The following is a 22,370-nucleotide window of genomic DNA, read 5'->3' on the forward strand; positions in this document are numbered from 1 at the left end:
CCCCCGCCTCCCCCCCCCCAACCTTGCCACGCAAACCAAATACACTGGGGTATGAGCTGTGCAGCTGAATCAGATGTGGTCATAATCTTAAGGCTAAAACATGGAAAAGCGGTAATATTATGCTTTCAAAATTGTCTGAGGACCACAGGCTTCCTTGGGGGGGGAAAGCAGTGGATGATGTTTTCTTTCACAAAAAAGCTAGTAATTTTACTTTATTTCTATTTATGACATGTATGCTTGGGGGTTGAGACTCAAGGAGAAGCATGAAGTGCGTCCTGGGGAACTAGGAGGGGGAAGAAGGAGAAAAAAGCTGCAGGAAAGTTTGTGTGGCCTTTGCATCACCCTCCCCCTTTCTCTTGACCTCCGTTTGAGAAGGTCCCTCTCCTTCGTGGGTGCCAGAGGGGTGGCTGGTGGTGTGGAGCGAGGCAAGTGAGTCAGGGGCTGCGGGTTGGGCTGGGCAATGCTCTGCTCGTGAGGGTTCCTGTTAAAACAGGATTAAGCCCAACCAATTCCAGTTGTATTATCTGGCCAGATCCCCTTGTCCCCTCAGCACTCCTGGAAGTACCAGGCACAACCTGTGTGCTCCAACTTCAGTCTCATGGCACTGGTGAATTTAAATGGACCCTTTGTAGTGCCATGTTCTCATTTCTCTGTCGTAGCGTTTTGCATTTTCACCCACCATCATAGTTGGAGTAGCTTTTTTGCAAAAAAGATCAGCATTAGTAAAGTCCAAAGGGGCTATAGGGAGTTACTTTCACATTTAATCCTAAAACGTTTCGCAACAGTGGCTCTTGGACGCTTCACATTGTTGCTGCCGGATCTCTTTTATTCTGGTCTTTCACCTTTTTTACTGGCTAAGTCTGCAGGAGGATACTGACTATTAAGTTGTGGTTTTGCATTTTGCATTAAATATTGAAATTCTGAGTCCTGCTCTGCCTCCGGCTTGTGGAGTTGTCGTGGCACCCTCCAGGTTGCTCTGCCTCCAGCTTGTGGAGTTGTCGTGGCACCCTCCAGGAAGGTTGGGGGATAATAAACAAACTCTGCAGAGACTGAAACAGTTCTGCTCGCTGATGGCAAGAATTTTGATTTGATAAGTGTTTTGACCCTTTGAAGTATTTGGCAGTTTCCCTGAGGATTTGCTGTTCCTTTCAGATGAAAATTAGCTGCTGCTTTATATACATATATATAGGGGACGTAATGTAATTTTTAAAAAATCTTGCAAATATTGTTGTGCCTCTGAATTTCAGTAATTTTAAAAAAAAAAAAACTTTAAATATTTATATTTCCTCTGTGGTTCCCTCTCCTTGTACGTTCTGTATGTTTTAGAAGAGATAATGATCTCATACTTTCAGTTCCTATGTACAGAAGGACCAGCAGTGGTCTACTGGAAAAATACTGAGTTGAGTTACCAGCAGCCCAGGTCAATCAGGATCATATTTCCTGAGAATGAATGACAGTAGAATTACAAACACTGTATTTCAGATCTGTGGCACTCGGTGTTCAGTAACAAAGTTTATAAAATAAACAGGAAACATCATAAAACGGCGACGGTCCTGCTTTAATATGCTTTTCTGATCCAGATCCTCACTTCAAATTTCACTTAATTACATAACACTAGTTATAATAATATAGAAATAAGTTCTAAAGTTCTATTAATATTTTACAGAATTTTTTCATGGGTTTTAAGTCGTATAAACAATATGATTTTAGACACGATGATTTGAGATACATTAAAATAGCGCCCTGTAAACTGAAATTATTTTAGTTCTGGTCTGGAACTTCAAACAAGTTTAAGTAGTGTGGCTTCTTCCTTCCTGAAGTGTAGAGAAGGAGTTTGTTTCTGACTCTGATGTCCGTACATGACTGACACTTAGTACAGGTTGTAGTGAGTCTCAACATAGGAAAACTGAAAAATTTGTGTGACAAAGTAAATTACAAAGAGAAAGCAAGATAAAGGACTGCAGCTGATAGAAAGGGTGAGTGTCATACTCATTATGGTCTGGGAAAATCTATAGCATACCTATGGGGAGTATTTGACAGATGCTATGGTACTTCAGAAATGGGACAATATAAGTCCGCCTATCAGTTGGTAATATTCTGGGTTTATTTTTGGTGGCACTTGAGTGAGTTCCAGCAGTGCCTTCAGCTCAAGGCCAGGCAGCCAAAGGTGTTGCACCATTTAAAGCCGTGACATTTAAGTAGGACACAAACGTGCTCTTTATTTGTAGCCTTTACTCTGCTTTTAAAGTTTAATGACTTGTTTTTATTTTGTGTGTGTGGCAGAAATGTCAAAATAATGTGTTAATATAAATAGTGGGGAAATTAATTTAATGGAGTCTTAATTTCATTATATTGGTTAAACTTCAGTTATAGATACTTGACCTTTTGAAGAAGAAATTTTAATGCAACTGAGGACTTCCATCATGATGAACTAAAGATGGGATTTCTTGGTTTTTTGCTTTGTTTTTTTTTTTCGTAATATGACTCACATTTTAACTCAGGAAGAATTCTCGATTCTCACAGTTGTGCAAGTGCTAACTGATGACTGTAGTGGCTGCTTATGTGTAAAAGTAAAATTCAATTTCTATTTATATATGTATGTGTGTGTGTTTAATGCTGTTTACAGCTTGAAAATAAGGAAGACATTCCAGTACCTAATAAGTGTATTTATATCTAACATTCATGCTAATAATATGCTGGTCTAATATGTCATTATTCACCTAGATGCTCTGGAAAGTTGGCTAGCTTTTCTTTAATTTTGGGGGTTTTTCTGAATATTGCTGCTGGAAATTACAAGGGAAAAAAATCCACCTTTTTGTAATGAAACTTTGGCAGACTTTTCGTCCTGAATCTCAACCAGCATTAGTTTCTAGTGGGGATTTAGCAATAAATGGGCTTTGCGCTACTCTCAGCACAAAACCTGAGATTAATTTTGCTGTGAAGTATCTTTAGGTCTTAATTAAAACTGAAGTTACTCATCCTGGTAAGAGTGCCCGGACAGACAATGCCTACATATCTAACTCCATTAAATTCTCAGGTATTAAGAAGGATATACTCCATGCAGTACTTTTAACTTAAAGCCTATGCTGTATATATGCAGTATTTTAAGTTAATAAGCAATTGCACTGTAGAAGGAAGTGTTAGAATTGGAGAGTGTTGTGTTAAATACAGGGAAAACAGGTGAAGTATGAGAATGTTTTCTCATACTCAGTGGTTTTTGTAATGTCTTTAAATGTGATATCATACAGTGGAACACTGGTACGGTGATAGGTGTAATGGAGCTATTCATGAGCTAAAAGACTGGCTTGTTGCAAGAAGCGATTTTACAAGCCTAAGCAGAACTGGACCGAAGTAATTCAAGGTCCTGTGGTGAAGTCATGGAAGGCTGCCGAAGCATGGTTTCTTACGCAGATATTAAGTACATTTTAAATGAATTATCTTCTCTTGATAACAGAATATCTACTACCTGTTATATTTTATTAGCATTGCCTTATAGGTGCTCATGGTTATTTTCTGTATTTCTCTTCCCCCCCCATCTTAGTGGAATCGGTCGAAATTGGCCATGGGCCTCTGGCGGCAGCAGCATTTTGGCAGAATTTGGGACTTTGCATCTGGAGTTCGTACACTTGAGCCACCTGTCTGGAAACCCTGTCTTTGCTGAAAAGGTTAGACTATTCAGTCAAAATCACGTTGTAAAAGATGACTCACATAAATCACGTGTTGGGAGACTAATGTCTCTGGGGAAAGATTTGGATTTTCCTCAGTTGTAAACATTTGTCACAGGAGGTAGATATTTTCTAGATGTTTCCCTAATCACCTTGGTGTGGTTTTGTATTATAAAGTCAAATACCTGTTCCAAAATCGTTGTGATGGATCTTCTTGCATATAGCACTTACCCGGCCCCATAAAGCATATAATTTCTGTTTATGTTCTAAATTAGTATCACATTAAACAATCAGTCGGTAGAGCTTTCTTCAGTTCTTCACCTGAATGTGGTGAAAACAAAAATTGACATTATATTGGGGATAATATGTGATGCCTATAGAAAGCAAAGCACTATGGCTACCTTGTCTGATTTCAGCAAGTTTAGTCTTCAAAATGCTGTATAGTATCACCGCTGTCAGTGAGGTCAGAAAGCCCTTCCATTGCACCGACCTTTAGGAAATGTGCTTTGAACTTTCTTTGGGGGAAGAAAAAAAAAACAAAAAAAACATCCTTTGACAAAACAGTTGTTGTGCTTACTAATTCTTCCAAAATTTGATAATACTGTCTTCTGGATACTTTTTATTTACGTGAGCCATGGAAAGTAATTCCTCTTCTCCTTCCCTCAATTCCCACCTAAGCAGTTTTGCTTTGCTTTTGGGTGTGCAAATAGTCAGCGAGTCCTGTTCTTTATAATTCACTGTATCATTTATCTTCCTTTTTTTTTCCTAATTAAAACTTCCACTGGTTTTGGTTTTGTGTTCCTACTGCAACTGCCCCATGTTAGCTAAAACTGATATTCTCTATCTAATAATCTAATTAATAATGAGACTCCAGATGTTTAGCAGTAGGTTTAAAAGCAATGGTCAAATCTAAAACTAATAATACTAATTCCAAACTTAAAGGACTGAATGACTTTGCTGCAATACCATTGTCAGCACTGAAATAAATTATTTGAAGCAAACTCCTAGCAATTTTAATGTATTTAGGGGTGAATTTAAAGACAGAGTTTCTCTTAAACAAATCTGAACTGGGAGGTGGGAGGTGGGTGGGAGGGTGGCAGCACCCAGGAACAGCCAGAAACAAACTTACTAGATAACTTAGTTATCTTTTGACATTTATGGTGTAACATCTGTTCTACTAAGAGACAATTAAAGTGTGATGAAAGTGCGTATGTTAAAAATCCTAGCCTATGGTTTTCTTCCAAAGTGGCATCGAGCTGTAGCTGCAAGATGCTGGAAATCTGTTTATGTAAGCTGCTCTTCAAACCCTTTAGAGACTGCGGTTCCACAGCCCTCTGCGGCAAGCCATTCCAGGGCTGGTACGCTTGATAAAGAAGAAGAAACACTGGAATGAGCTTTGCATGGAAGCATTCATAGAAGAATTCATTAAATGAGGTCTAGGACTCGTTGCAGCCTGCATTTGGGCAGTGACTGTTAGCAATGTAGTGTCAAGATGCAGAAGGCAGTTTGTGTACCACAACAGAAATCCTTCTGCGGCTTGGTGTACGCTAATTTATCTTCTTTCGCAGCAGCTAGTTCACTTGATCTCTAGGTATTCAGGGTGTTATAATGAAGCTGTCAGTACCTTTTTGTTACGATTTCTGGTCTGTGGTGCTCAGGATCTTCATTCTCCCAAGTTGCTACATTTTCTTTTTCTGTGAATGTTAAAATTCAGTATAAATTATTTCACGTGCTCTGCAGTGGATTGTGCTGCTGGATGACTCCAGCTGCAGAGCATCTGGACTGTAATTGTTTCCCTGGGCCTCTCATTTGTAGCGAGCTCCTTAACAGTGCTGGCAGAGCGCACAGGGCTGCATGGGTTCCTGCTGGGCAAGCTGGTTGTATGAAGCTCAGTTCCAGCAGTGCTCTCCTTTCCAGGCAAAACTGCTTTACAATTCACTTCTGCATCTGAACTAGGTGGTAGGCTTAATATTTAATACCTTTTCTGCTTTGGTATATGAAGAATAGAACGCTGAAGTAGCTGAGCTTAGTTAAGGCAACTAGCCTCCGTGAATTTCGGTGTCCTGTGGAGGGGCGAGATACTCTGCATGTCAAGTCCTGAACTTCGGAGCTTGCTTCTGTTGTGTTGTTTCATTACCGACACTTGACACAGGAACTCCAGAGGTTTTGAGGAGCTCATTTATGTGATGATACCAGCTTAGAGGATCTTTTTTAATAGTAATATGATTGCACAGAGGTATTCAGGTATATGTGTTGAATAAGACTATTTTTTAGGGATACTTGCACTTTAAGACTTTTGTACCGGCCCTGTTTTATTGTGGGGGGAAAAATGGATCAGTGCTCAGTGTTTTGTACCCTTCCAATAGGTAATGAATATTCGAAAAGTTCTAAATCGACTGGATAAGCCAGAGGGCCTTTACCCCAACTATCTGAATCCCAGCAGTGGCCAATGGGGCCAGCGTAAGTAGATCACTTCTTTGGTGCTATGACCTGCCTATCAGTGTGCTGTTTGCAGTCGTTAACGTCTTTCAATCATTGTTATGTGTTTTTTGTATATATATAAAGAACTTTTATAAAGTATAAAAACTCACATTATATCTGAGGTTCTATACAATGTAAAAAATACTACAAATATAAAAATAATAATCCTACTTGCTGTATTTTAATGTACTTTTCTTTGATCTTTCAGTATGGCTTGTGCAAGCGGGGAAATGTCTGAATATGTATCATTTTGGAAAGGAATTTGTAGACCACAAAAGTCTTTTATTCAAAAATCTAAAGTGCTCTCTAAAGTAGCTGTTTAAAGAAACATTATCAGTTCATCTGAGTCAAATTCCATATTTTTAGAGTGGTGTGGCTCCACTGAAGAAAAAAAAAAAGTAAAGCAAGTCTTTCCAGTTAATACCAGCTGTGATTTCTGTTGAAGTTTAATGCCAACAACTGAGGAAGCAAACTGAACAGAACTGTGTCATGGCATTAATCCCCTTGGAACCATTACTGGAGACACCAAAATTAGAAGGGAAAGAGTGTAATAAAATGCTTGAAGTAATTGAACTTCTTAGCCCCTTCCTGATGACTGAGCCTTTTCTTGTTGTACATTGCCTTCTCTGATCTTCATAACATGTTCAAAGCCTACGTAGCGTGCAGGATCACGATTCTAGAGGCCCTACTTCTTCTTCCACTTTTCCTACTTAGGGTCAGTCTACCACCATCCCATTCATGTGTTTCAATGTTCTCGTATTTTTTCCTCCCTCCATTATTGAAAGAAAACAAGCAAGATACGCTGTCTTGGTCTGAAAAGGCACGGGCAGATGAGATGGTCCTATAGATTATCAGTGTTGGAGCTGGCTAGACAATACAAGAGAGGGAAAGGACTGGAGAAGTTTTTGAATATCATAGTATGTTTAGGATGCAGCTAAGGTGGAAGTGAGGTTCTGGAGTCCTAATGGGACTGGCCACAGTCTGGATAGATAAGATAATTTTCGCAAAGGCAAAGAATGAGTGTTTTATTGAATAAACTATATTTTTGAATGCTTTGTGTCACTGTCTGAATTAAAAAGATATCCAAAAACGTTGTGCTGCTCAGTTGTATTGTCCCATCAAGGCAAAGGCCATTTCCCTTTATGAATTAGAAGTATGGCCATCATTTTAGAAAGCCTTCTAGTCTGCTACGCTGCAAGGCTTCCTTCAGGTCACCATGCCACAAGGCCTGTGGCAGCTCAGCGTGCATAACCGTCGACTCCAGTTGGCATGTTGGTATAAACTCTGACATCCATTTACAGATCTGAGAGGTGTGTGCCCACTTGTTACCCATGTTGGGTTAGCACAGCTTTGTAAAACATTAAAACCTCCCACTGGAAGTGTTCATCCTACAGCAAGAGGCACTGGGTTTGGTTAGAAGGCTACCTCAGCATCTGTGAGCCAGGTACAGTTACCTCCTTCCTCAGCTTCAGTCAGCCACAGAAACTCAGCTTTTTGGTGAGCTACATGAGAGCAGATCTTTCTAGTAGCTGACACCGTTAGTGGCTCTGCCTTATTTATTTTAAAGCAGTCAAATACTTACTCTGCCTTATGGCCTTTGCCATTTCCCTATTTTTAATATAATTGTGTCTTACGTACTCCTCGTTCACATTAAATGCCAGTTTTTGTTGGTGTGCACAGGAAAACTTACAGTTTATACCAGCTTTGCTTTCCAATAGCATGTAGTATTGACAAAGAAATAGCTTCCTGCACATGCAAATGATGGACAGAGATGTTGATGCAGGTCAGCCCCTAGCATGCTGAAGCAGCAAAAGCAAATTCCATCTTGTTGCATCTCTTCCAATTCAGTTGCCTCCGTTCGCAGACACTGATGTATTAATTTTTTTTCCCATAGTAGAAGATCAGAATGTAAGACTTGAGAGGTGTTTTATTTGAGATTGCTTTTCTAGGCTGTTTTCAGTTGATTACAACAGGAAAAAAAACAACAGGAAAAAAAACAACCAACCTAGACTCTTAATTGGTACAAAACAGAAGTATTATCTCTCAAACATCAAGTGGCGAGGGAGGAATAGTTTCTGAACATTTCTTCTCTAGCAATGCTGTAACTGTGAAGGACACTGCTGGATCACTGCCATTGTTCCTGTAAATTCATTTAGCCCTTGTTATTTTGACAGTAAACTGACAGTGATTTGCTGCAGCGTGCGTCAATTGGATTTGTCTACTGCAATAATGTATATAATAACAGGGCTTATTATTGATGAAACTGTGCTTGTGCTATTTAGTTTGCAAATGTCAGAGGTTTCTATGGTAATTTATTTAGGAAACCATAAAGGTCATTTAAATGCTGCTGTTCAAAGCTCAGCCTTTGATCATAGAAAATGTTCTATTTTTTTTTTTAAGAAGCCTCTTTTCCTTTTGGATCATGAACATTTAATTAAATAAATGGTGTATTCTTTCCAGAAATTTAATATATCTCATTCAGAAGGGGTTTGTTAGGCAAAGGGACAGGATACGTTTGGAAAACTAGATTACTTTTTGTATGTCACAGGCTAGTGGAGGAAAAAGACACTTAATAAAGTTTGAATAGAAAAAAGTATATCTTCTACATTTGCATGGCTTTGCAGCCTATTCAGAAGGTGAAAGGAGGCATTCCATGAAGAGAATATACTAAGGAGTTTAAAAATAAGTTCTCTGTGTTCTTTTGAATTCCACCAACAGAGGCATAACTTTGAAGCTAGGATCAGAGTTAGGTGTTGGGGAGTGTGAGCTCTGTACCACTAACCCTTCTGCATTTTGCTTTATGAGCCTGGATTACCCCAGGCATGTTTTGCTTTTCTCATGCCCAGAATTCTGTGATACGACTCACAGACTTGCTGCGTGATATTTGTAACCACATCTGGATGTCTTGGGTGGAACCCTAGCGGACCCCTTCCTTGCCATAAAATTGACAGTTATAAATGAGTAGTCCTGGTAAAGCGCTTTGAAATCCTTTCACTGAAGACTCAATAAATGCCAATGTTACCAGGCAGCACCAACTTGAAAAAGAAAACCTCTAGCTACTGTTCTTAGTTTAATGGAGCTTAGAGAAACACTTTTATATATATTTTTATATATGTGTGTATATGTATAGTTGTAGTATTGGATGTGTTTAGGGGATCTGTGCAACCTTGTGCAAGCAGCTGAGAGCATCACTAGCTTTCACGTCACTGGTGCAACTGACGTCGAACGGTCTGACTCGGTTGGTGTTAGTGTTTGCAGGGTCGCGTCCTAAACTTGTGCAGTTGAATAATCACAGCATCTGTACTACCAGATCATTTCACATAGTAAACATAGGGCAGGATAAAGCAGTGTGATAACAATAATCATCTGTAGATGCGGCAAAGTCTTTTTTTTTCCTTCTAGAACCACTGCTGAGTTCTGAGAGCAGCCAGATGTTCAAAAATGTAATATTATTTTTAAACATATGGGTTGGCATTTTGAAATACCATAAAATAACCTGAAATTCAACTCTGCAGTAAGGAACTAAAACATTTTGGCCTTTTTTATAAAGTAACTTAAATGGACCATTAGAGAATAAAAGAGTAAATAAAAACAATGCCTGCATGTTAAGAGGGGAAACCCTTTATCAAATTAGAGGGCACTTTCTAATTTTTTTCCTGATTTTAAAATAAAAAAGAATGTGGGTTAACACATTTTTGTAAGGGATAGACTACATGAATTAGGTGTTAGACATATAAATTCTTGTTTCTTTGCCATGAGCTCCTGCGGCATGTTGTGGATATTAAATAACTATTGTGCTTTAGCCTGATGAAAAAGTTAACAGTTGAAGAAATAATTATCTCTATATACCAGTTAAGTTTTTCCTGAGGTTCTAGGCTTACATATTAAAGATTGTTGTAGGAAGAGCTGTTTAAATGCAGTAAATGCACTGTTTCAAACTGTAATTGTATTTTATTGCCCAGGCTGAAGACGAAATTGCTGTTGAATCTCCTTCTTCCCTTTTTAGATCATGTCTCCATTGGAGGGCTTGGAGATAGCTTTTATGAATATTTGCTCAAGGCATGGCTGATGTCGGACAAGACAGACGAAGAAGGCAAGAAAATGTATTATGATGCTGTTCAGGTAAATAAAATATTTAAATCTTCCTTTCCATAATAATCTAATCTGCAATAATCCTAAAGAGACACGCTCTGAGCACAATGTGAGGGATTTATGTCTTTGCCACCACAGTGTGGTTTTCTTGAAAAATTAGTTTCTCTTTTAAAAAGACTTCATCAGATATAAATGCTAGAGGAATACAGATACTGTGGGAAAGGGGAGAGTCTTGAAGTATAGCTCTTTTTATTCCAGCTGAAAGACAGTCAGTTCTCTCTAATACTGGAGGAGAAAAGTATAAAATATGCAACAAAAAATGCATCTATAAGTAGCTGTTAGATAGAAGTTTAATTCTTTGTTCCTCAGTTTCCCTAAATATATTCCTTCTGTCCTTTTTCCTTATATCCAGGAGGGAGTTCCTCTCTTGTGTTTCCACCTCATATTTCAGCCATTAGAGTATTTTGATTGTGGTTGAGACAGGGATCAATATAAAATGGTAGATAATTACAAATGAAAATAGAAATTTTTGTTGCACAACGACTTTTTGTTGCAAGAGGCATATATTTGCCAGCTTCTGTGAAATTGCCAATTATTCAAACTGGACACAAGAGAAAGTTTTCAAAAATCAGAATTGTTCATACTTACATTTCTATGTGGTATTTTATTTATGATCCTTCTAGTCGGCAATTTGCTTTGTTGTTGGTGGTCTTTCCTTAATACACTGTTTTGGGAGAAATAATGGTTTTGTGACACTGGATTGAGACTCAGGAAGTATTAAGTTTAAATCAATATTTACAGGCTTTCCTTGCCGTCTTGGGCAAGAGACCTATTTTCGCGGTTCTTTGCTTTCAAATATATATAAAAAAGAAGATAATATTACTTCTTTTTTCCCCATCCTTTCATCTGTTTTGACTGGAAGCTTTCTAGGGCCAGGACTTCTATCTCTTATTAACTATATGTATCTACAGTGCCTCTGTAGACAAGGCTTCGAGATGCTAAGCAATATCTGCTTATTCTTTCATACATCTGGAAATGTGCTGTGTGTAGGGAAGAGACATAAGTCTCCTTTTACTTCCCACACCGAAAAAAAGTGGTGGCATTAAAAAAATACAGCCCTGGCTCATTGCAGCTATTTTTTTTTTCATTAGAGAGAAAAGTCATATGTGGTGATTTGAGGGTGGGTGTGATCTCTGGTGGTAGTAAATTTGACGACCAAGTATCCTTTGCTAAGAAAATCCTGCCTTTAATTTTGTAAGTGCAGATTTGGATGCAGTCGGCCTCATTTTCACCACTAATATGGTTTTAGCTTCAGAGCAAAAGGTGGATTTTAAATTAGGTTTGAGTGCATTTGAGGCTATAACATAAGAACAGTGATACTGTCTCTAGGGCCACTTCTATCTCTTATTAACTGTATGTATCTACAGTGCCTCTGTAGACAAGGCTTCGAGATGATGAGCAATATCTGCTTATTCTTTCATACATCTGGAAATGTGCTGTGTGTAGGGAAGAGACATAAGTCTCCTTTTACTTCCCACACCGAAAAAAAGTGGTGGCATTAAAAAAATACAGCCCTGGCTCATTGCAGCTATTTTTTTTTTCATTAGAGAGAAAAGTCATATGTGGTGATTTGAGGGTGGGTGTGATCTCTGGTGGTAGTAAATTTGACGACCAAGTATCCTTTGCTAAGAAAATCCTGCCTTTAATTTTGTAAGTGCAGATTTGGATGCAGTCGGCCTCATTTTCACCACTAATATGGTTTTAGCTTCAGAGCAAAAGGTGGATTTTAAATTAGGTTTGAGTGCATTTGAGGCTATAACATAAGAACAGTGATACTGTAATAGCTCAGCCATTAGGTTGGCAGCCAAAAAGAGAGAACAAAGTGTCTGATAATACGATATCAATTCATCTTGCTGTGGAAGGCATTTTGAAGCACCTCAAAGCTGCTTCAGTATTCTACTTCCACTGGTTTAATAATGTCAGGTTTTTCTTTTAAATACATTCTTACACAGGGTATATATATAAAAAAGAAGATAATATTACTTCTTTTTTCCCCATCCTTTCATCTGTTTTGACTGGAAGCTCTCTAGGGCCAGGACTTCTATCTCTTATTAACTGTATGTATCTACAGTGCCTCTGTAGACAAGGCTTCGAGATGCTAAGCAATATCTGCTTATTCTTTCATACATCTGGAAATGTGCTGTGTGTAGGGAAGAGACATAAGTCTCCTTTTACTTCCCACACCGAAAAAAAGTGGTGGCATTAAAAAAATACAGCCCTGGCTCATTGCAGCTATTTTTTTTTTCATTAGAGAGAAAAGTCATATGTGGTGATTTGAGGGTGGGTGTGATCTCTGGTGGTAGTAAATTTGACGACCAAGTATCCTTTGCTAAGAAAATCCTGCCTTTAATTTTGTAAGTGCAGATTTGGATGCAGTCGGCCTCATTTTCACCACTAATATGGTTTTAGCTTCAGAGCAAAAGGTGGATTTTAAATTAGGTTTGAGTGCATTTGAGGCTATAACATAAGAACAGTGATACTGTAATAGCTCAGCCATTAGGTTGGCAGCCAAAAAGAGAGAACAAAGTGTCTGATAATACGATATCAATTCATCTTGCTGTGGAAGGCATTTTGAAGCACCTCAAAGCTGCTTCAGTATTCTACTTCCACTGGTTTAATAATGTCAGGTTTTTCTTTTAAATACATTCTTACACAGGGTAAGTGCTAATGCATAGACGTGTGCCGTAAAAAATGTGCTTTTGCTAGTACAGCCATTCTGGAAACCGCTGCAGGTAGAATATCCCAAACGTGGTGTGATGGTCACCCTTGTCAGTGGGACCGTGCGTGCATTGACTCCCGTTCTGCCGGGGAGCAGCAGGGGCACATTGATCCCAGCTGATAACAGAGCGTCCGAGAGAGCCCAGCGTCTCGATGGCCGGCGCTGGGCTGCTCCTACTAAGGCTGAAGGTTCACCTTCCCGGACTTGAGCACAGCTGGAGTGAGGTACATCAGGAAGTCTCTCTTGCCTTACGCCACACGAGCGGGTGTGCCATCCCGCGTCAGCTGCACGGTGGCAGCGTGCCTGGGTCACTCCTGAGCCAGCCCAAACTGCCCAGCGGGTGGAGAGCTGCCTGCTGTTGGCTGGTCATCGGGGAAGAGGGCCAGGAGTGCTCCGAGGTATGTCTGTATGGGGTGCAGCAGCATGGCTTTGTTTAAACTCACACCTTAGCTATACCGGGATAACAACCTCCTCAGGTACGAAAGTTGCTGCAGGCCTCCTGAAGTCCTGGTGGGGAGCAGAAGTGGTGATGGCCACCACACTGCACGGCCGGTTCTTCATGCTCAGATTTCAGCTGGGGGAGCAGAATTGCCTGGTCAGCAGCATCACTGAATGTGGCAATATCAATGACAGGGTCTGAGCTCTGCTGCATATGACTAGGTTTAAAGTACCTATTGCCTTAATATTTTTTAGTAGTACTAGCTCTTAAGCAGTCCAAGCATCGTGCCTCTCCAGAGTATCAGTGTTTCAGAGGGCCAAATGATCACTAAATATGTGCTAGATTTTGCTGTGCCCCTGCTTGAATGCTATTTCCAGTATTTTCTGAGCATGGCGTTCATGTTCTCTTTTCTATACTGAGGTACATCTGTACCAAAGCTGAAAGTGTACATGCAGCATGTGGAGGTACAGCTTGATGTTGTAATGTAGCTTGTTCAGAAAATGGCAGGGAAGTTGCAGTCTCACAGAAACTTCAGACTGGTTGGGCCCCACTGAGATGCTACGTTCTTGACCGGAATAACTAGCCTGTTTTGAAATCCATCCTGATATTGGCTTTATTGCTATCGATCCCTTACTTATCTAAATTAAAACTAATTTAAGCGTCTGCACAAGCTGCAGTCTTTCTTTATGACTAAGCCTACACGGTTTGGGCATTCCGAGTCTGCTTCGTATTTTCTTAGATAAATTTCCCCCGATGCTTTCAGAATCTTTTTAAGACTATGCCAAAGGGAACGGCGTGATTATTCCTGGCCATTCAGTCCAGCACATACCCACCAAATTCTGAAAGAGCAATGTGAAGGTTTGATGCCTAATTCAATATCTTCCGCTATCCTGAAACCACGAATGAAAATATACGGTGAGTTATAGTTCACCGTGAAAAGCTGAAATTTATTTAGATAAAGCTTTGGGGTTATTTCTTACCTTGTTCTGTAACTCATATTAGAAACAGAGAGTTCCTTCTATGAGAATTTTTGTAGCACCTATAGATTGTTTTATGGCTTAAGTTAAAAGCAATAACTTAGATGTCAGATTAGATTTAAAAAGTTTTTCTGCTTGCCATGAATAAGATGCGTATTTGACTGATGCCATTTAAAGAAGAGTTTATTTCTAATGGGAAAAGGGACAGAGATAGTCTTGTTTTGAATACCAGAGCATAATATATTTATAAGGCCGTCAGAGGGATTCATAAACTCTAGAATTTGCACAAAAAGACAAGTGAATGTATTTTTAATGTAAGTTATTTTTCTCTTTTGAAAAGCAATGCATATAATGTCCTGTTTCACATAATACAGGAAGTAAGAGAACTTCTTAAACTGATTTCAATGGATAGCATGCAACATTTAGTTACAGAACAAACGTGTATTCAGATTTTAGTTATATTTTGAAGATGTAACTGGCCATAGAATAATCTATCTGTCTTTGCAAGTATCCAGGACAGGAACCATCCCACTCTTTTCAGTTAACACAGTTGATCTCCAAGACACAACTGAGTAGGTTTAGTAAGAGAACATGATCATTTAGAGCAAAAATGGAGCTTCTGGGTTCACTTGTGTCTAGTCTAGCAACAGCGGTGTCACAAGCAACTGCATCAAATCCTCCCCTCTTGAATGTGTCAGCCCTCATTTTCTAAGTTGAAGGGCAATTCGCCCACCACTCCTGTTAATAGGTTGTCTCACACTTGATGTCCGATGGTTAGGTATCTTTTCCAAATTTTCCGATTACATTTGTTTATGGCCATTGCTGCAAGCTTTCTGCATCTTAAGTATTTCTTCTCTCTCTCTGGCGCTGCCTTCATCCCCTCCTCAGTGTATTTCTTGAGAAGTGGCATATCTAAAGATGGCTGTAAAGAGAGCAGTACTCGGCCCAGAAGAACTTCGCAGGAAGAGGGAGAATCCCTCCCCAGCGCTTCCCGAGCACCTCAGTTCGGTGCAGCCCACGGTGGCCCCATGGTATCAGAGAGGTAAAGCCGCTGCGATCTGCAGTTTTACCTCTAGACAGAGTAGTTTACTTTCAGACATTTAGATTGTTTCATTTTTCTTACTGGGTAACAACTGCTCGGAAGATTGTAACAAGAAAACTAGTGATCTCAGGAGAACCTAGCACGTGGAAGTAGAAACAATGGAAATAGCAAAAAGAAGAATAGGTGTTGTGAAGCAGTGCCATGGCCATTCTCTGCCAGATTTCAACAGCACTCCTGAAAGTCAGCCTGATGCTAGGCTGGGTTGTGCAATTAAGGAATGCGGTAACCTTCTGTGGGTATCAAAAGGGGAAAAAGTCATTTTTGGCCTCAGGATTTTTAGTATTGAGACAGAAAATATGTAGGTCACTTTTTAATTTTTTATAATTTTTTTTTTTTGCACATTGCGAACTTCTGAGAATAGCCTTGATATACTCTGTACTCTGCCAAAGGAAGCTATATGGTTTTGATTTTGTTTTGGGGTTTTTTTTGGTATATTTAATTGTCAGCATTAAGTAGTGAATATTTTTCAGAGCTGTCGAGATTTCAGCCTTTCAGATAAATAAAACAAATCCATGTAGACTCCTTTCTCATTGAAATGAGGGAGAGAACAAAGTGTTGTTAGCAAACTGAAAACATAATATTGGCAGATAGGCCCTTTTCATCTCCAGAGTTTCATGAGGGTCTATTTAACTGTGGTGACAGTCTGGTGGCTGGTCTGTGCTGACTGCAGTTTCCATTAAGTTGCTGGAAGCGGTTTGCTTTGTGATAGTAATGATCTTAAAAACTATGTAACTGATGTGGACAATGACAGACCTGCAACAACTCAATTAGAACAGTTTGTCATACTGGGTAAAGGCAAAAGTATATTAACGAGTTGAACATTCAATACTTGAGCTCGTCTTGGCATTGAAGGAAATACATGAATAGGGCAGGCAGGGTGGTGCAATAGGAGCCCATCTTCAGAATGAAACAGTTGGTGCAGGGGACCCAGCATTCCCACTGCATACATACTGGGGGGGGGGGGGGGGGGGAAGGTATTGTCTATAACTTAAATGTGTAAAAATGAAGAAATATGCAGTTTATTTACATATTTTGTCAGCTGTCATGTTTAAAATATTTATCACCCAGCTGCACTGGTGTTCTGCACGTAGCGATAGTATTATGTAGGAACACAAGATTCATTACACTTAACAGATGAGAACATCCAGAGGAGTTGCTGCTCCTTTTTATTCTCTTCACTATATGTTGCCTCTTGACAGGAGTTTTGAGGCTCTCTACAACTGCTTACAGAAAGCACCAAGACTAAAGACAGGCTTCTGCAGATTTTTAAATTGTTGATGATTTACTTATAACTGCACAATGTCTATATTTTGGACTATAGAAAGTACTTATTAAAATGTTTGCTTGTTTATGGACTGTCAGGAGAAGCAGCAAGCTATAATGTTGTTAGAACTCTTTAAGGAGGATTTTAACTAGAAAAGTCCTGCGAGAGAAATTGTCCCCTTTTTGCTCGTGGCTTTGCTGTTGTTGTCAGAGCAGCCGTGTCCTTACTACTTGTGCTATTTTTCCTTCCTTCTTTGACAGCAAAAAAGCTTATCAGGAGCGATAGATATTGAGTCTAGAATATCCAGAAAATACATAATGTAACACTTTTGAGAGTGACTTGCTTTGATGCATGCCATTCCATTAATACTGTTTTAAGAATATGAATAAATCTAGCCTTCTGATAGCAGACAGCATGAAGTACGTCTAGTGCAAGAGCATTGGTGCTCTTAGAGACACTAACAGATATATACAGGGGAAAAAAACATCAGTAGATTTTCAGACAAAGGTAAACTATCAGTTTTCCCCTAGAACTTAATCACCTTTTTAGTGATCAGATGGATAGGTATCATAGTAGTTAAATGCTTGCCAACGTTTCCATTTTAAAAACTTAGGCATCTCCATTATAAGCATTCATATTTCATTTCACATGTAAGCTTGTCTGTATAACACGTCTTAAGTCCAAAATCAGTAAGTGCCTTATTGCTTTCAGAATGTTTCTTATTGTGTTTAAACAAATGAAAGTTATTCCGTGTTCAGATTTCAGTTTTGAATTTTAAAGCGCAGTTTAATAAGCAGTGAGGACCTCAGGGTAAGAAGATGCCACTGTTCTTTGGCAGAAGTATTTAAATAAATTGTAAGAAGGGCTTGAACTTCCTATTCCATCCTAGTTTTTCTGACTGTATGCTTTCACGTGACTCATGCATCTTGTAATACATATTTAAAACCTGTATGAATGATATGTAAGAAAACAGAATCAAGTAATAAATATAAAGAAAAAGAAAATAAACAACAGTGCAATGTTTTTCTGCCATCTCCAAAACAGCTGTAATAATGGAACAATGCAAATATTACACTTTTCACAATAAACTAATTGGAATTTTGGGTAAAGGATAAATTTGATGAATTAGGAAGATTGCTGAAGAAAAGTATCTATTACATTAGATCATCTCAACAGAGAAAACATGAGGGAAGTAACTTAAAGTCAAGAAAACAGGCAATTGACTTATAAACTCACAGCGTGCAAAACCACAATAACCCTGACCTGCCTGCTGTGTGCTGTTTCAAAGCAGTAAAATGTATTGGTGCAAGCCATAAATATTAAAATAAATAAGTAAGCAACTGACATTATACATCTTTGAATTATTGGAAATATCACGTGGTAGACTTCTCTTTCATACTCACTGTTGCTTCAAATCGTCAAAATACTGTTTATGAAGAAGATTCCTAAGGGAAGAAAAATATATTAAAAGTTTGGACTGAGATAATTTATAGTGCTTTGTTGTAAAGAAGCCTGCGGAGCTGTAATTATCCTCAAAACAAACATTATAAACCCTGGAAATTTAGAACTAAGATCATATTTTTGAAGTTTCAAATTTATTAAGGTATGGAAATATGTAACTATGACTTGCAAGACAATTTTATCTCCAGCTACAGTGACGTCTTGAGGTGGGAAATGACACCTATTTTTTATTGTTAAAACAGCAGTAGTGACTGAAATTCATTAATCATAATTAAACCATTATTGTAAAAGGAGAGGTAAAATGCCTGAGTGCTAGAGGAAGTAGAACTGCATTGCATTTTGAGGTTTGTAGTTTGTTATCCCTGCTCCTTTAGCAAAACTAACTTTTTTGTGGCATGTGTTTATTTTGAATGGAGCAACTTTGAGGTGCAGAACATTTTTCCTGAGAAGCCTACATCTGTGCTCTGTAGGCATCTCCGTTAATATTTTTATTTCCTGTCAGCGTAATCCACCGAGAGAATACCCTCTATTAAAAATAAGACTGTTGATTGGCTTTTTTTTAATCCTTTGAACAGTGAGATGACTTCAGTTCTGTCCCCTCTATGTTTCTCTATAAGCAATCCAGTTCAACGTCCTAAACAACTCAAAGGGTAAATGAAGGACTTCCCAATCACAAAATCAAGTCAGGGATTGGGGAAGGGGGGTGGTGAAGACAGCGTTTAAGCTGTGTGAAAAGCTTAAAGGAGTGAAGACCTGAATGAAGGAAAATGGGTATTTATTAGGAGGGCCCAGTTCTGCTTAATTTTGCAAGGGTAAGGACTGGCAGTATAATGTCAAGGTTAAGGAACAGGCTGATAAGTGGAGAACAAAAACATACCGCCTTAAGAAACGGGGCAGGAGGGAGAGGAAATCAGGTTGGGAAAAATTGAAGAGTTTCCCTTTTGTGCTGTCGATAACAGATTACATGCACATGCAATGTGCAATCCTGTAACCTAAACAATTCATAATGTCTCGTTCACTGCAGTTCTTCCAATGTGACAGATAGGCAAGGGCATAATTTTATAAGTGAACTCATGAGAAAGATGCCAGGAGTAATACAAGGTGCACTTGAGTCACAGTTCAAACCGTAAAAGGGACTGTTAGCGTTTCTAATTGAGCGCTCAAGCATTTTTACAGTTGTTGTATAGAAGGAATAATTTCCCACAAGGTGGAAAAAAAAGTAATTTAGCTAAAGGCTTTATTGCAGTGAGGACTGTAAGCAGAGCCTTACATAAAAGCACAAAAATAAAAAATTGCCAGAAACTGTATCAGCTGTAAAAGTCAGTCTAGCTGTAGGAGCTTGCAGGTACACTACAAACCGTATGCCATATCAGCTTTACATGTAGTAAATTTATTTCTTTAAATATCTGGCAGATTTTGTTTATTTTCCTTTAGTTTCCCTTCCTCCCTCTTCTTTTTTGTCCACTACAGTCCAAAGTCAGGTTGTCTCAGTTTGGTGTCTTTTTTTTTTTTTTTGGTCACTCCCAACCAGCATCTGCAATTGCTCCCTTTGGGAACATACCTTTGCAGCCACTTTCTCTTTGCAACCTTTTATGTTGCACAGTCTCTCTGCTTTACCTTGATGGAAAGAAAGAAATTACTATTTGAATTGCAGAAATACATTCTGGAAAACACTAACATGAAATTTCCATTTACTTAAAAGAAAAACTGTACCAGCTCCAAACAATTATCCATCAATAATGTATTTTCAACTAGTCAAAGACCACATTCTTCTAGCTTTTTTGATTCTTTGCAGATGTCGTATATCGGTTTATACTGAGAATATTCATTATAGTAAAATGAAATAATAATCTCTGTGGTGATACATATGACACCGCCTGATCTGCAAGTAGAGCAGGAAGGAATTATTCGTAGGTGGGGACCAACTTGTGATAGAGCTGCAATTCAAATAAACGTATCCCTTTTTTAAGTGTGTAGGTAATTATATCAAAATAAATGTAAATTGATTCTAAGTAGGAAATTCAAAATTAATTCTACCAAACAGAGCTTTTCGCTTGGGTGGATCTTTGTCACCATACTACCTATTCTCCTTTTATAATAACTTGTTTTAATAACTTGAGTTCCCTGCCAGAGCTGCGCCCGCAGCACTGCAGATAGCAAGTAGCATTTCACTGTGGGATTGTAACCCTACCTTTCCATCCTACTGCTCAAGCTCGGAGACCCTTATTACATCTTCTTTTCAACTGATAGTTTTTCTTCCTCATCCTAGTACTTTTTCAACTTTGCGTGCAAGTTTTTTTATACTTAAAACAATTGCCCATGTATTCCAGCTAGTGATTTAATCCTGCTCTGGACCTCAAGCTTATTTAAAAAATGAATGTCTTTCAGAAAGTTCAGTCCAGCCTGATGGCACTTACAACCTTGTGTGAAAAATATTCTGATGTGCTGCTCACAGAAGTACATACCATTATATTATAGCCAAAAAAATATTAAAAATGTGAATAGCAGTTTTGTGAATTTCCAATAGGTGGATGATAGATGGCACTTTGGCAGTTTGGGTGTAGATTCAGAATTGATAATTGAAAGAGTACTGATTTTTGTTTATTGTTTACTTTGAAAATATTTTATTATACTAATACATTATACAAACATTATTCATGTCCACAAGTAGTGCTTTAACAATATTTGGAAGTAAATTCTGAAATTAAAGTATAGTTAGGTTGGACCTGTGGGGAAAAGGAAGATTTTACCACGTCTTAATGCTGCAGATACTGTTATCGATACAGGAGTTCAAAATTTCAGTGAATACATTCATCAGTAGTTAACGTTGGGGAGTTTCTTTTATGTGTTCTACTCATGCAGGTTATACATTTTTTTAAGATCAAAAGCATTTACATTTTTGAGGCTTTCTAAATATGCTGATTTTTTAGAACAATTTTTTTTTATGTTGCATTCCTGAAACAACTGGAACACACCTAACAAATTCATTATAATCTGACGCGTCGATGCCATGATGGAATTATTCCAAACTTCGTGCAACTTTGATACTGCAAAGTCGTTAGCAACCCTTTGGTTGAATTGGTTCATTACCCTGAATGTTGTTTCAGGGCAAGCGGATAGTCTCTCTATTCTCAGTCGGAGGGTAGATGAATAGCGATGAGAGAAAGGAAATCTATTTCTGACGAAAACAGTGTGTCTAGCTCAGACCGAAAATGGCCCATGAAGAAACTTCTCAGGTTTAGTTGAAGCTTTTGACAGTCCCACTCTAAGTTCCCTGGCAGTGGTTTTGTGACCTCTGCTGGTGCACCACCCAGTAGCACAAAAAGAGCTACCAGCCAGCCCTCTGGGAAGAGACGCTCCTCTGCCTGTCACGCTTTACGAAAGCTCTTCGGTTGAGGTCAGTTTGCTTGAATCATGTAACTTCTACAAACTATTACTTCATAAGTATATAACTTCAAAAGAAGTTTAGGCTTTACCAAGTTGCATTATATGTTTTCCTGTCTTACAGAATAAGGGTTTGTTGAGTGCTGACGGACTTGCAAGTTCGGCACACTTGGGCTTATGGCTTCTGAAGGTTATTTGTACATATCGAAGGTTATTTGGATTTCATGTCAGGGTAGAAATGAGTAGTTACCTAGCATGCCATTAATAAAGGTATATACATTGGTACAGGTATTATCTAGCACTCAGGGACCCATGATTGTACAAAGTATGACAAGGCAATTTGAGAGTCTGTAATATATCAAATAATTACCTAATAAAAATAGCTTTAAATAAGATGCTCACATAATAAAAATAACTTTTAATAGGCATATATACTAGTTCTTAATAGGACTCTGATAAAACCAAGATGATTTGCCTTACTAAACATGTATAATTAATTTGGAAATATATTTTTATTTTGTGACATTCTTAGCATCAATTAACATCAGTTTGTTAGTTTCTTAACACCAGTTTGTTAGAATAATTTTAAAATTTTCCAAGTGGAAGTCATCTTTTTTCAGCCTGAACTTTAATCTTGAGCCAAAAGAGGGGTGTTGTGGTTTAACCTCAGCCGGCAACTGAGCACCACCACACCACACTCACTCTCCCCCCCAACAGTGGGATGGG

At 38.6% G+C, this 22,370-nt stretch overlaps 1 protein-coding gene across 1 annotated transcript in view; it reads left to right on the top strand.

The window, feature by feature from the left end:
• Positions 1 to 22,370, top strand: part of MAN1A1 (mannosidase alpha class 1A member 1) — a 122,547-nt gene that overhangs the window by 81,207 nt on the left and 18,970 nt on the right. The window contains exons 6-8 of the mRNA XM_019474607.1: positions 3,542 to 3,665; positions 6,032 to 6,125; positions 10,153 to 10,268. Coding sequence (XP_019330152.1) covers positions 3,542 to 3,665; positions 6,032 to 6,125; positions 10,153 to 10,268 — 334 coding nt within the window. The remainder of the gene's footprint in view (positions 1 to 3,541; positions 3,666 to 6,031; positions 6,126 to 10,152; positions 10,269 to 22,370) is intronic.

The sequence above is a fragment of the Aptenodytes forsteri genome, unplaced genomic scaffold, assembly GCF_000699145.1.
Source record: "Aptenodytes forsteri isolate BGI_AS27 unplaced genomic scaffold, ASM69914v1 Scaffold217, whole genome shotgun sequence".
Classification (NCBI taxonomy): Eukaryota; Metazoa; Chordata; class Aves; order Sphenisciformes; family Spheniscidae; genus Aptenodytes; species Aptenodytes forsteri.